Below are 13619 nucleotides of genomic sequence, written 5' to 3'. Positions count from 1 at the left end.
TGCCGATTATCAACTGTCAGTGGGAGTAATTTAATGACCCCATGAGTTTGAAAACAATTAAACAAAGCTGGCAAAGTTTTGTGAAAATTTGTTTAAATAATTTAAGATTCACAATGTTAATTAATTACATAGTTGGATTAAAAATCGTCATGTAGACAGAATATACAGGACTGAACTTTGGATTTCCTGCTCATTAAAGGGATAAGGTAAACTGAATGAACATGCTATATCTGAATTTTCAAAGGGCATTAGCAAGGTAGTACATGAAATGGGGCTCAGAATGAAGGAAGTAACATTAGCAAAGTTATAACTTTATTTAAAGCAGGGTTCCCAACCTGAGATCTACAGACTCCTTGGTTAATAGTAAGTTTCCTTGGCATATAAAAAAATTGGGAATTCCTGATGTGAAGGATAGATAACTGTGTTATTATATGTGTATAACTCCCCGTTCTCTGTGAGCAATGCAGGGGGTTCACCCGGAGCTAGAAGCTTCGATTGTGAGTTGGTCGCATGTATTCATGGATGAATAAGAGTTCAGTGATAAAATGTTCTAGTGTAAACCCACGCCAAGTTTGTCTTTATTAAGAACAAATATGAGATGGTGTCAGAAGTTGGTGTGAGGTAAACATGGAGAGTAAGTGAATACCGTGTGCAACTGAGAAAGAGACGCTAGTTACAACAGAGAGAAGCAGGCCAGCAAAAGAGCACACTGTTCCAGAAGTTCATCAGATTCACCAAGAAATTAAGGTGAGAGGCCGAGAGTTCCTGTCGTGGATAACCTAAGTCCTCCTTCACCAATGCAGTTTACCAGCAATTTAATTGATAACTGGAAATGCTTCAAACATCAATTCAATATATATTTAGTGGTTAGCAAAATGGGAGAGGCCAATGAAAATTTGAAAGCGTCGATTTTCTGCATGTAATTGACAAAGATGCTTTAGACATCTTTTAACAGTTTTCAAATTGATGGCAAAGCTTTTACATTGGACACTGATGACAAAATTTGAGTATTTTGTCCCAAGTAAAACACCATGCTTAAAAAAATGTTTTTTTCCCGTGACCAGAACCAAGGAGCTGAGCTTCACACACTGAGTAAGTCCTGTGAATTTGGAGATTTGAGAAACTCACTAGTTAGAGACAGAGTAGTTTGCAGAATTTCATATGATGGACTGTGTGAATACTGCGTGAAAAAGATTTGACGCTGGAAAGGCTGTGAATGTGTGTAGGTCAGCGGAGACCACATGAGCACAAGCCAAGGTGTTGCACACAGCAGACACAACAGTGCATGATGTGAAAACAGGAGCAGCGTACAAAGTGCTTCTCAAAGCAACAGGAAAACAAAAAGAAAGGCTCAAAAGACAAATGTTGGGGCAGTCACATTCCAAAAACGTGTCTTGCTGATGGAAAGTCCTGCAATAATTGTGGGAGGAAGAATCATTTTGCAAAGTGCTGCAAAGCTGGGACTATCAAGAGAAAGGTGCAGCCGGTTGATGAGGAAATGGAGGAAGCCTTTGTAGATTCTCTACAGACTGCAGCTGCTGGAAAAACAGAACACATTGTTCCAGTAACTGTGAATGAAACAGTCATTCCATTCAAGCTTGACACTGGAGCCCAGGTGAATCTGTTATCCATGGATGATTAAAAGAGCCAATATTAGGTCTGAATGCATGTGAAAAGTTCAATCTGGTGAAAGAGTAATGAAGAGATTAATGCAGATATACAGGCCTATGTTGACATGAGTTGGGCAGCGAGAGGGAGTGCGGAAAAAGAGCTACCTTTCAAAAAGGTTGACTACCAAGATTTAAAAGGCAGAGCTTCATAGCAGTTTCTCTGAATTGGGCTGTAACCAATCAAAAAGAGGGGTTCATTAGAAAGTGTGAATAAAAATAATACAGTGCAAGTGGAGCAGCCATTATTTTGAGTGTGTCACATAGCGTGTCTTTGCCTTATCGGGCTTAGGCGAGATCCAGCTTGGGTGAGGTAAAGTATCTGGTAAGTTTCTCTCTTTTTGTTCTTATTTGCTCATTCTTCATCTATTATGGCATAGTAGTTTACTGAGAATGCCTCCTAGGGTAGAGTTTTGTATTTTGTGTAGGATGTGGAAAGTCTAGGAGACCTCCAGTTTCTCAGATAAGCACACCTGCATCAGGTGCAGCTCCTGAGAGAATGTATTAAGGAACTAGAACTGCAGCTCAATGACCTTCGACTCTTACAGAAGAGTGAGGAAGTGATAGACAGGGGGTAGTGACCCCCAGGTTGCAGGAGACAGGTACTGGGTACTGTCAGAAAGAGGTGAAATACGCAGCCAGTGCAGTGTACACTTGTGGCCATTCCCCTCAATAATAATAATAATACACAACTTTAGATACTGTTGAGGGAGATGACGTACCAGGAAGGAGCTACAGTGTACTTAGTCTGGTGCTGTGGCTCAGAAGAGCAGAGCGGTGAAGAGGTCTGCAGTATTGATAGGAGATTCCGTAGACAGAGGAACAGAGACGAGATTCTGTGGCCATGGTTGTGACACCCGGATGATATGTTGCCTCCCTGGTGCCAGGATCAGGGATGTCTTGGATCAGGTCCATGGCATTGGCACCAATGACATGGGTACACAAGGTGAGGAAGTCCTGAAGAGAGATTTTAAGGAGCTAGGTAAAAAGCTGCGAAACAGGACTTCCAGGGTAGTAATCTCTGGATTACTGCCTGTGCCACATGCCAGTGAGGGTAAGAATAGAATAATTTGGATGGTGAATGTGTGGCTGAGAAATTAGTACAGGGAACAGGGGTTCAAATTTTTGGATCATCGGGATCACTTCTGTGGAAGGTATGACCTGTACAACAGGGTTGGATTATGCCTGAACCCAGGGGAGTCCAATATTCTTGTGGACAGGTTTGCGAGAGGTGTTCGAGAGGGTTTAAACTAATTTGGTAGGGTAATGGGAACCACAATGACAGGACTGAGGATGGAAAAGTTGATTTAGAAACAAAGGCAATGTGTAGTGAGACTCCTAGCAAGGAGAGGTTGATGGTAGGTCAAAATTGCAGTCAACAGGATGAGTTGCAATGTAAAAGGTGGACAAACTCAAAAGGGGTGAATATAGGACTGAGGTGTTATATTTGAATGTGCACAGCAGACGAACTTGTAGCACAGTTACAGATTGGCATACAAGATGTTTTAGGCATCACTGAATCATGGCTGAAAGAAGATTATAGCTGGGAGCTTCACATGCAAGGATACACATTGTATCAGTTATTTTGGATTGGGTGTTGTGCAATGAACTGGAATTGATTAGAGAGCTTAAGGTAAAAGAACCCTCGGGGAAAGTGATCAGAAAATCATTGAATTCACCCAGCAAGTGAAGTTAAAGTCAGATGTAATGATATTATCATAGAGTAAAGGGAATTACAGAGGCATGAAAGAGGAGCTGGGTAAAATTAATTGGAAAAGATCACTGGCAGGAATGACAGCAGAGAAGCAATGGCAGGAATTTCATGAAGCGATTCAGAAGGCACTGGATATATACGTCCCAAAGCAGAAGAATTATTCTAAAGGCAAGATGACACAACCATGGCTATCAAGAAGTCAAAGCTGTCATAAAAGCCAGAGGGCAGATAATAGAGCAAAAATTAGTGGGAAGTTAGAGGATTTGGAAGCTTTTAAAAACCAACAGAAGGTAATTAAAAAAGTCATTAAAAAGGAAAATATGGAATACAGAAGTAAGCTAGCCAGTAGTATCAAAGGGGATATCAAAAGTCTCTTCGGATACATACAGTGTAAAGGAGAAGTGAGAGTTGATATTGCACCACGGGAAAATGATGCAGGCGAGGGAGTAATGGGGGACAAGAAAATGGTGGACAAACTGAATGAGTATTTTGCATCAGTATTCATTGTGGAAGACACTAGCAGTATGATGGAAGTTCCAGGTGTCAGGGGTCAGAAGTGTATGAAGTTTCCATTACTTGGGAGAGGGTTCTATGGAAATTGAAAGGTCTGAAGGTAGGTGTGTCACCTAGATCAGATGGTGTGCACCCCAGGGTTCTGAAAGAGGTAGCTCAAGAGATTGTGGAAGCATTAGTAATGATCTCTCAATAAACAATGGGTTCTGGAAAGGTTCCAGAAGTCTGGAAAATTGCAAATGTCACTCCACAGTTCAAGAAGTGAGAGGGGAAAAGGAAGTTATAGACCAGTTAATCTAACCTCAGTGGTTAAGAAGATGTTAGAGTTAATTGTTAGGGTGGCTGTTTCAGGGTACTTAGAGGCACATGATAAAATAGGCCATAGTCAGCATGGTTTCCTCAAGGGAAAATCTTGCTTGACAAATGCATTGGAATACTTCAAAGAAATAACAAGCAGGATAGACAAAGGAGATTCGCTTGATGTTGTGGATTTGAATTTTAAGAAAGCCCTTGACAGAGTACCACACGAGGCTGCTCAACAAGTAAGAGCCCATGGTATTACAGGGAAGAGTGGTAATAAAGGGAGACTTCATTAGTTGGCTGCCGATGACTTGTGATGTTCTACAGGGGTCTGTTGGGACTGCTTCTTTTTACATTATATGTCAAAGTCTTGCCTGATGGAACTGATGGCTTTGTTGCAAAGTTTCAGGGTGATACCAAGATAGGTGGAGGAGCAGGTAGTTTTGAGAAAGTAGAGAGACTACAGAAGGACTTAGATTAGGTTAATGGGCAAAGGAGTGGCAGATTGAATACAATATTGGAAAGTATAAGGCCATGCACTTTGGTAGAAGAAGTAAAAGGATACACTATTTTCTAAATGGAAAGAAAATTCAAAATTCTGAGGCCCAAATGAATTGGGATTCCTTGTACAGGATTCCCTGAAAGTTAAATTATTGGTTGAGTCTGTGGTTAAGAAGGAGAGTGTGATGCTATCATTCATTTCAAGACCACTAGAAAATAAAATCAAAAATGTAATGTTGAGGCTTTATAAAGCACTAATGAGGCCTCACTTGTTGTATTGTGAGCAGTTTTGGGCCCTTTATCTTAGAAAGGACATTCAGAAGCTGGAGAGGGTTCAAAAGAGGTTCATGAAAATAATTCCAGGTTTGAATGGCTTGTCATATGAAGAGCGTTTGCTGACTCGGGGCCTTTATTCATGGGAATTCAGAAGAATGTGGTCTGACTGAATTAAAACCTATGAAATTATGAAAGGCCTTGATAGAGTGGATATGGAGAGGATGTTTCTTATTGTGGGAGAGTCTAGGACCTGAGGACATAGCCTCGGATGAAGAGGCATCCGTTTAGAACAAAGATGAGAAAGAATTTCTTTAGCCTGAGAGTGGTGAATCTGTGGGATTTATTGACACATTGGCTGTGGAGGCCAAGTCTTTACGTATATTTAAGGCAGAAGTTCATAGATTCTTGACTGGTCAGGGCATGAAGGGATACAGGGAGAAGGCAGGAGACTGGGGCTGAGAGGAATAATGGATCAGTCATGATGAAATGGCAGTGGACTCGATGGGCCTAATGGCCTAATTCTGCTCCTGTATCTTATGGTCTTTTGATTGTCACCTCCATTCCAGTATCTCCTGATAGAGCAGAGATTTAAAAAGCAGCAGGAACAAATGAAACAATTAACGTACTCAAAGAGGCAATATGGAAAGGATGGCCAGCAGCTTAGAATTACTGTCCAATGTGCATTCATGATTATTGGGTACACAGTGCTAAACTGTCAGTAGTGGAAGATAACGGTCTTCAAAGGGAACACGTTTTGTAATTCAAGTGTAGCTATTCAAGTAAATGCTGCAGAAGACACACAAAGGGCATCTTGGTGAGGAAAAATGTAAACATTGAGCTCTGGAAGTGAATATACTGGCCAAGAACGAACCAAGACATCAGCTAGACCACTGTTTCATGTGAAATATGTCTTACCTACAGACCAAAGCAGCAACCAGAACAGCTTACACCACATTCTGTACCAGGCAGGTTGTGCATCAAAGGTGGAGTGTATTTGTTTGATTGTAATGGGAAGAATTACGTTGTTGTAACAGACTACTTTCCCAATTACCCGGAGGATGCAACATCCAGCAAAATGATCAGTCATCATCTTCCTGAAAGCTGTGTTGGTGAGGCATGGAGTTCCCTGTGAAGTGGTATCAGACAGTGGTCCACAATTATCGAACTGTGAATTTGAGTCCTTTGCCAATGATTGGGAGCTTCAACATATAATTTCAAGCCCATTTCATTCAAAATCTGATGGCCTAGCAGAGAATTTGGTCAAGGAAGAAAATGCAAGGTGGAAGAGAGAACTTCACAAAAGTCTAATGATTTACTGAAGTGTGCCATTGCAGAATTGCCTTTCACCAGCCCAAATGCTGATGGGTTGACACATACATACTAACTTTCCAGTGCACAAAAACCTGCTGATACCTGAAAGAACACACACAGTCAAATTGACGGAAGTGATAGGGAAATAAAAAGAGAAATAGCAACACAACAAAACTGCGAAAAGCCTACCAGTCCAGAAGTGTGAATGGTAGAAAATCGATGACTTGGCAGATTAATGCATGGCTGAGAAGCTGGTGCAGGGCAAGGCTTCAGGTTCTTGGATCATTGGGATATCTTCTGGAGGAAATATGTCTTGTTCAAAAGTGACGGGTTGTACCTGAACCCAAGGGGAATCAATATTGTCACGGAAAGGTTTTTTAGAGCTGTTTGGTTTAAGCTAATTTGTTGGGGGGTGCAGACTGGAGTTGAACGAATTTAGGATTAGATGGATGGTGAAAAAGCAAAGATAGCATGTGGTCAGATTGTCAGGATGGGCAGGCAGAAAAGGACATAATTGCAGCCAGCAGGGTGAGTATCTGTGCATTAGGGATACAGAATCAAAAAGGGTAGTAAATACAGCACTCAGAGTATTATATCTCAATGCATAGAGTATAAGAAATAAAGGTGGATGATCTTGTTGCACTATTACAGATTATCAGGTATGATGTTGTGGCCATCACTGAATCGTGGCTGAAGGGATGGTTGTAGTTGGGAGCTGAATGTCAAAGGTTACACATTGTATTGTAGGGACAGGAAGGTAGGCAGAGGAGCTGGTGTGGCTTTTTTGGTAAAGAATGGCATCAAATCAGTAGAAAGATGTGACAAAGGATCAGAAGATATTGAATCCTTGTTGGTGAGTTAAGAAACTGCAAGGTTAAAAGGATTCTGATGTCAGTTATATACAGGCCTCCCAACAATAGCTGGGATGTGAACCACAGATTACAACAGGAAATAGAAAAGACATGTCAAAGGGGCAATGTTATGATAGTCATGGGAGATATACAAGGTAGAAGACTTGTAGAACATGCAAGGCAAATGGTAGGGCACTGAGGAGTGCAGTAGAACAGAGGGATCTGGGAATACAGATACAAAATTCCCTGAAAGTGGCGTCACAGGTAGATAGGGTCATTCAGAGAGCTTTTGGTACATTGGCCTTTATAGATCAAAGTATTGAGTATAAGAGTTGGAAGGTTATGGTGAGGTGGTATAAGGAATTGGTGAGGCCGAATTTGGAATATTGTGTGCAGTTTTGGTCACCGAATTACAGGAAAGATATTAATAAGGTTGAAAGAGTGCAGAGAAGGTTTACGAGGATGTTGCCAGGACTTGAGAAACTGAGTTACAGAGAAAGGTTGAATAGGTTAGGACTTTATTCCCTGGAGCATAGAAGAATGAGGGTGATTTGATAGAGGTATATAAAATTATGATGGGTATAGATAGAGTGAATGCAAGCAGGCTTTTTCCACTGAGGCTATGGGAGAAAAAAAACAGAGGACTTGGATTAAGGGTGAAGGGGGAAAGGTTAAAGGGAACATTGTGGGGGGCTTCTTCACACAGAGAGTGGTGGGAGTGTGGAATGAGCTGCCAGATGAGGTGGTAAATGCGAGCTCACTTCTAACATTTAAGAAAAACTTGGACAGGTACATGGATGAGAGGTGTATGGAAGGATATGGTCCAGGTGCAGGTTAGTGGGACTAGGTAGAAAAATGATTTGGCACAGCCAAGAATGGCCAAAAGGCCTGTTTCTGTGCTGTAATGTTGTATGCTTCTATGCTTCTATATCAACATGCAGGTTAATTGGGAAAATCAGGTCAGAAATGGATCTCAAGAGAGTGAGGTAATTGAATGCCTACAAATGACTTTTTAGAGCAGTTTGTCATTGAGCCTGCTAGGAGATCAGCTATATTGGAGTGGGTGCTGTGTAATGAACAGGAGGTGATTAGCGAGCTTAAAAATGAACCCTTAGGAGGCAGTGATCACAATATGATTGAGTTCAACTTGAAATTTGATAGGGAGAAAGTAAAGTCTGGCATAACAGTATTTCAGTGGAGTAAAGGAAATTGTTTCCAACGAGTGGACAGTCGCAAGGTTGCAGGACCGGATGGCATCCCAGGGTTGATACTCAGAGTGTGCAGAGCACAACTGGCAGGTGTGTTTACAGATATTTTTAACTTCTCCTTCTCCCAGTGTAGAATGCCTTCCTGCTGTTGTTGTACCTAAAAAGACCAAGGTAACATGTCTGAACAACTGGCATCCTGTCACACTCACTTCAATAATAAGCAAATGCTTTGAGAGGCTGGTCAAGGACTACATTTGCAGTGTGCTACCACCCACACTGGACCCCTACAATTCACCTACCAACACAACCAATTGACAGATGATGCAATAGTCACAGTTGTACACACTGTCCTTACACATCTGGAGAAGAAGGATGCTTATGTGAGAATGCTGTTCTTGGACAACAGTTCAGCATTCAACACCATAATTCCCTCCAGGCTCGACAAGAAGCTCAGAGACATTGGCCTTCACCCTGTCTTGTGTAGCTGGATCCTGGTCTTCCTGTCAGATCGCCAGCAGGTGGTAAGAGTGGGCTCCCTCACCTCTGCCCCTCTGACCCTCACACAGGTGCTCCTTAGGGCTGTGTACTAAGCCCCCTCCTTTACTCTCAGTATACCTATGACTGTGTTGCCACCCACAGCTCCACTCTGCTAATTAAATTTGCTGATGTACTACACTGATGGCCTGATCTCAAATAATAATGAGGCAGCCTACAGAGAAGAAGTCATCACCTTGACACAGTGGTGTCAAGAAAACAACCTTTCCCTCAGTGTCACAAAAACAAAGGAGCTGGTTGTGGACTACAGGAGGAATGGATCTGGGGGTTGAGAGGATGAACAGCTTTAAGTTCCTCAGCATACACATCATCAAGGATCTCACGTGGTCTGTACACACCAGCTGTGTAATGAAAAAGGCACAACAGTGCTTCCTTCACCTCAGACGGTTGAAGTTTGGTATGGGCCCCCAAATCCTAAGAGCTTTCTACAGAGGCACAATTGAGAGCATCCTGACTGGCTGCATCACTGCCTGGTATTGGGAACTGTACTTCCCTCAATCGCAGGACCCTGCAGAGAGTGGTGCGGACAGCCCAGCACATCTGTAGATGTGAACTTCCCACTATTCAGGACATTTACAAAGTTAGGTGTGAAAAAAGGGACTGAAGGATCATTAGGGACCCGAGTCACCCCAACCGCAAACTGCTCCAGCTGCTACCATCCGGGAAGTGTTATCGCAGCGTAAAAGCCAGGACCAACAGGCTCTGGGACAGCTTCTTCCACCAGGCCATCAGACTGATTACTTCATGCTGACACAACTGTATTTCTATGTTATATTGTTGTACTATTTATTATAAATTACTATAAATTGCACATTGCACATTTAGACAGAGATGTAACTTAAAGGTTTTTGACTCTTGTATATGAAGGATGTAAGTAATAAAGTCAATTCAATTCAATTTGCTCATTACAATTGAAGTTAATGTAGATAGCTTTGTTGGAAAGGATTATTGTTCCTTGTAGGTTTATGAGGACATCGTAGTGTGTTTGTTTTTCTTTAATGGGGGAAGATGTGTTGTTATGTGTGCATAATAAAGAATTTTTGGGCAATGTGGGTGGTTCACCCGGAACAGGAAGCTTTGATTGTGGGCTGAGGGGAGAAGTAGGTGGATGGGGAGGGTGAATGAAGCTAGAAGCTGGGAAGTGAAAGGTGGAAAAGGAAGGAATCTGATAGGACAGCAAAACACACAAACTGTTAGATGAATTCAGCAGGTCAGGCAGTTTCTATGGAAACAAACAAACCATTGACATTTCAGGCCAAGACCCTTGTTCTCGCACCTTCACTCCATCCATAATAAAACAGCATCTGATCGGAGAGGAGAGTGAACCATGAAAGAAAGGGAGGAAGAGGGGCATTGGAGGGAGGTGATAGACAGGTGAGGAGAAGTGGTAAGAGGGGAGCCAGAATGGGAAATTGAAGAAAAGAGAAGTGGGAGGGGGAAGAAATTATTGGAAGTTAGAGACGTTGATTTTCATGCCATCAGGTTGAAGGCTACACAAATGAAATATAAGGTGGTACTCCTCCAAACTGAGCGACCTCATCATGGTAGTAGAGGAGGCCATGGACTGACATGTCAGAATGGGAATGGGAATTGGAATTGAAATGGTTGGCCACCAACATCAGGTCTCACCAAAGTAGAGGAGTGATTGGGGAACCACTTTGTCGAGCACCTTCACTCCATCTGCAACAAGCAGGATTCCCAGTTGCCAACTTGTCTGTTTTTATCTCTTTCATATTTAAGTGAATTACAGTATGAGAGCATTGGCCTTTACTTTATGTGGCGTAGAAGTCCATTTTGAGTGGGATTAACAAGGTAGAGGTCAGATGGCTGTTTCTTCAAAATAGAGAATGGTCTCAGAATAATGGATTGGCTGTTGAGGACTAGGATAAGAAAGGTGATTTATTAAAGGATTAAGTCCATTGAATAGTGAGTAAACACTCGCAGAAACAACACCTTTAGGGATGGGTGAAAGGATGGGTGATGAAGTGATTGAGGCACCAGATAAAACATGAGATTGAACAATGGCAGGGCTTTAAGCCTGCTATTACTAATGTTTTTAAACAAAATATTCAATATATATGAGTGGTCTGGGTGCAAAAAAAAGGCTCATAAAATAGGCAGGACATTGGAGGAATTCTGTGTGATGTGTGGTATGCAGATATGACTTCGTCAAAAGCATGGGAAGGCTTCAAAGGATTTGTCCTGACTACCTGTAACTAATATAGAAAGGTTGAGAGACACTTAAAATCTATTTCTGTTTTCTAACTATATAAAATATGGAGGAAAATGTTTTTATTGGTGAAATTCAAGTTCAACAGCATGGACTCTAGAAAATAATTAGGAAAGGTAAGTGCATTGAACTGAAAAATTAAAAGTCACATCTGGCATGTGCTTCAGGTCTTAACATACAGTAAATGTTGATGAATGATAAATAATGTGTATTGTGATCGATGATCTGGAGGTCCTTCATGGCAAAAGAGATGAGAAATATCGCTCATAGTGTGTTTAGCTGCCTTGTGTACAGTTCACAGAGCAGTTGCTATAACTTTGATCAACTTATTTTGGGAGGTTATATTAGACTGGTATTGTAGCTATTAACAATTACTTTTGGAAGCAGAGAAATATTTCAGTCAGGATTGTATTACTAGTTTTAAATTTCTTCCTTCATCTTCAGCTGATTGGGTGAGTATGGTTGGGTTGAAGATGAGCTCAATAGAATGAAAACGTGAAGAGATAAATTATTTTTTTCTCCTGTAACATCTTCTGTGTTCATAAAGGCACATATTCACTTTATAAATAGATAAGAAATGCAATATATGTACGTACTTCAACAGACACCGAAAGTAACAGTTAAGGAAGGTAGTGATGTATTTTTCTACTGCATTAAATGGAGACTGTGGAGAAAGTACTTGTCAGAGTACCTTGTATTTTCCAATTCTTGAAATATAGTTCCTCTTGTTGGTTGACTAAATGATGGAAGGGTGTGGCTGTTAAATCAGTGAGAATATTCCATTGGATTGGAGAGAATATTCAATTGGATAGAGATTACTGACTATTTATTATCCTGCTGCTGTCTTCCCTTCTAAGGCCCTCATGTGAAATACCTGACAAAGGAAAACATGCCCTGTTCCATTACTGAATCACTGAAGCATTTTGAAGAGGAAAACTCTACAAATGCAACTGCCTTAACTGCTCCGAAATATCCACCTTCAAACCTTACCCTTGTGACCGTTGAAGGCTGTCCGACTTTTCTCATAGTTGACTGGAAGAAAAATGAAAATGACACTGCAAGCGGTAACTGATTCATATCTAAAATTATCTCTCTCTTTCTGATGCAAGTTTTGACTGTTTGTGACATTTTCTGTTTGTTAATATTGAATATTTGTGAAGTTGGAAATGATACATGTTAGCTATTCTGCCATCTGGATTGTAATTACTTTGCTAGAACAAATCACAGACATAAGAGGAGCTTACTAATTCTTGTTCTCTGCTGATAACTGATAAGTTTGCAAATTGAACTTATACTTAAGCCCTGAAGAAGGGTGTCGGCCCAAAATGTCGACTGTTTATTCATTTCCACAGATGTTGCCTGCTTTACTGAGTTCCTCCAGCATTTTGTGTGTGTCACTTTGGATTTCCAGCATCTGCAGAATTTCTCTTGTTTATAACTTATAAACTTATGCCTGATTGCCTAAGAAGCCCTTGTTAATGTCCAATTAAAGATGGCCAAGAGGCAGCCTATGGTATTATTGAGATCCAAGAACAATCAAACATCCCATTTTTTTTCTTGGATGGCACTTCAGGTTTTTGATTCTTTGTCCTGAGTTTTACACAGCAAAGCATCATTGTCTGTGAGTTCAGAACAGGTGGTGAGACCCTTAATATTTTTCCCATTAACAGCACTTGGTCATAGCTTTAGTCATTAGTTGACTTTTCAAATATAATTGCAGAGAGTTTGGGTGAAGCCTTTTACAAAACTAAAGCTTCCTACTTCAAAATGCTCAAGATAATCATCTTTAAAAAAGTTGCGAGTTAGATTTGGTGAGCAAAAATGAAAGGAAATTAAATTCACCCTCCTCAGAAACAGGGCAGTTCCTTCCATGGTTTCTGAACTTTTATACACAGAATGTTGGCTGCTGTACTATACTGGCATAACTGCAACAGACTGTACCAGACATCTGTTGATGTCACCTCACACACCTGCACCCCGCCCTCCAATGCTTCCCAGCATATAGTTCACAGATTGTATTGTTGGTTGGTGGTGCCACTCCTGCAAGGATATATCAGAAACAGATCAATGAGCTCTATCTTTACAAGGTTTCCCCTCAATAAAATTCATGTCAGCTCTCAGCTGCCTAAAAATTTATTTTGGTTATTATCAACATAAATTGACTAGAATTTCTTTGCATACTTCTGAACACTCACTATTAACACAGAATATTCACCCTCTTCCTTCCCCTTCACTGAAATATCACTAACCTTAGTAAACAAGGTCCCAATTTTGCCCTAGTCTTTTTAGTTGCCACACAATCCTATTAGAATGTGTCAAATCAAATTTTAAGACCCATGTCTCTAAAATCAACCCAGTTATCCATGTTCTTTGTGAAAAATAACTTATTGGACATCAGGAATGATTTTTAATGATATGAAGAAATCTCTTATCTTGAATTATTTTACTATTTCAATTGAAAGATGTCTTCAAGGAAAATTATATGTAGTATTA

General features: G+C 40.9%; 1 protein-coding gene across 23 annotated transcripts in view; it reads left to right on the top strand.

The window, feature by feature from the left end:
- The window catches only part of abi3bpa (ABI family, member 3 (NESH) binding protein a), a 309406-nt gene that overhangs the window by 244567 nt on the left and 51220 nt on the right, over positions 1 to 13619 (top strand). For all 23 annotated transcript variants that reach the window (XM_073045179.1, XM_073045194.1, XM_073045192.1 and 20 more), the window contains one exon: positions 11984 to 12190. In XM_073045179.1, coding sequence (XP_072901280.1) covers positions 11984 to 12190 — 207 coding nt within the window. The remainder of the gene's footprint in view (positions 1 to 11983; positions 12191 to 13619) is intronic.

Source organism: Hemitrygon akajei, chromosome 5, assembly GCF_048418815.1.
Source record: "Hemitrygon akajei chromosome 5, sHemAka1.3, whole genome shotgun sequence".
NCBI lineage: Eukaryota > Metazoa > Chordata > Chondrichthyes > Myliobatiformes > Dasyatidae > Hemitrygon > Hemitrygon akajei.
The sequence above is the reverse complement of the archived record's forward strand: the minus strand, read 5'-3'. Positions and strand labels throughout refer to the sequence as shown.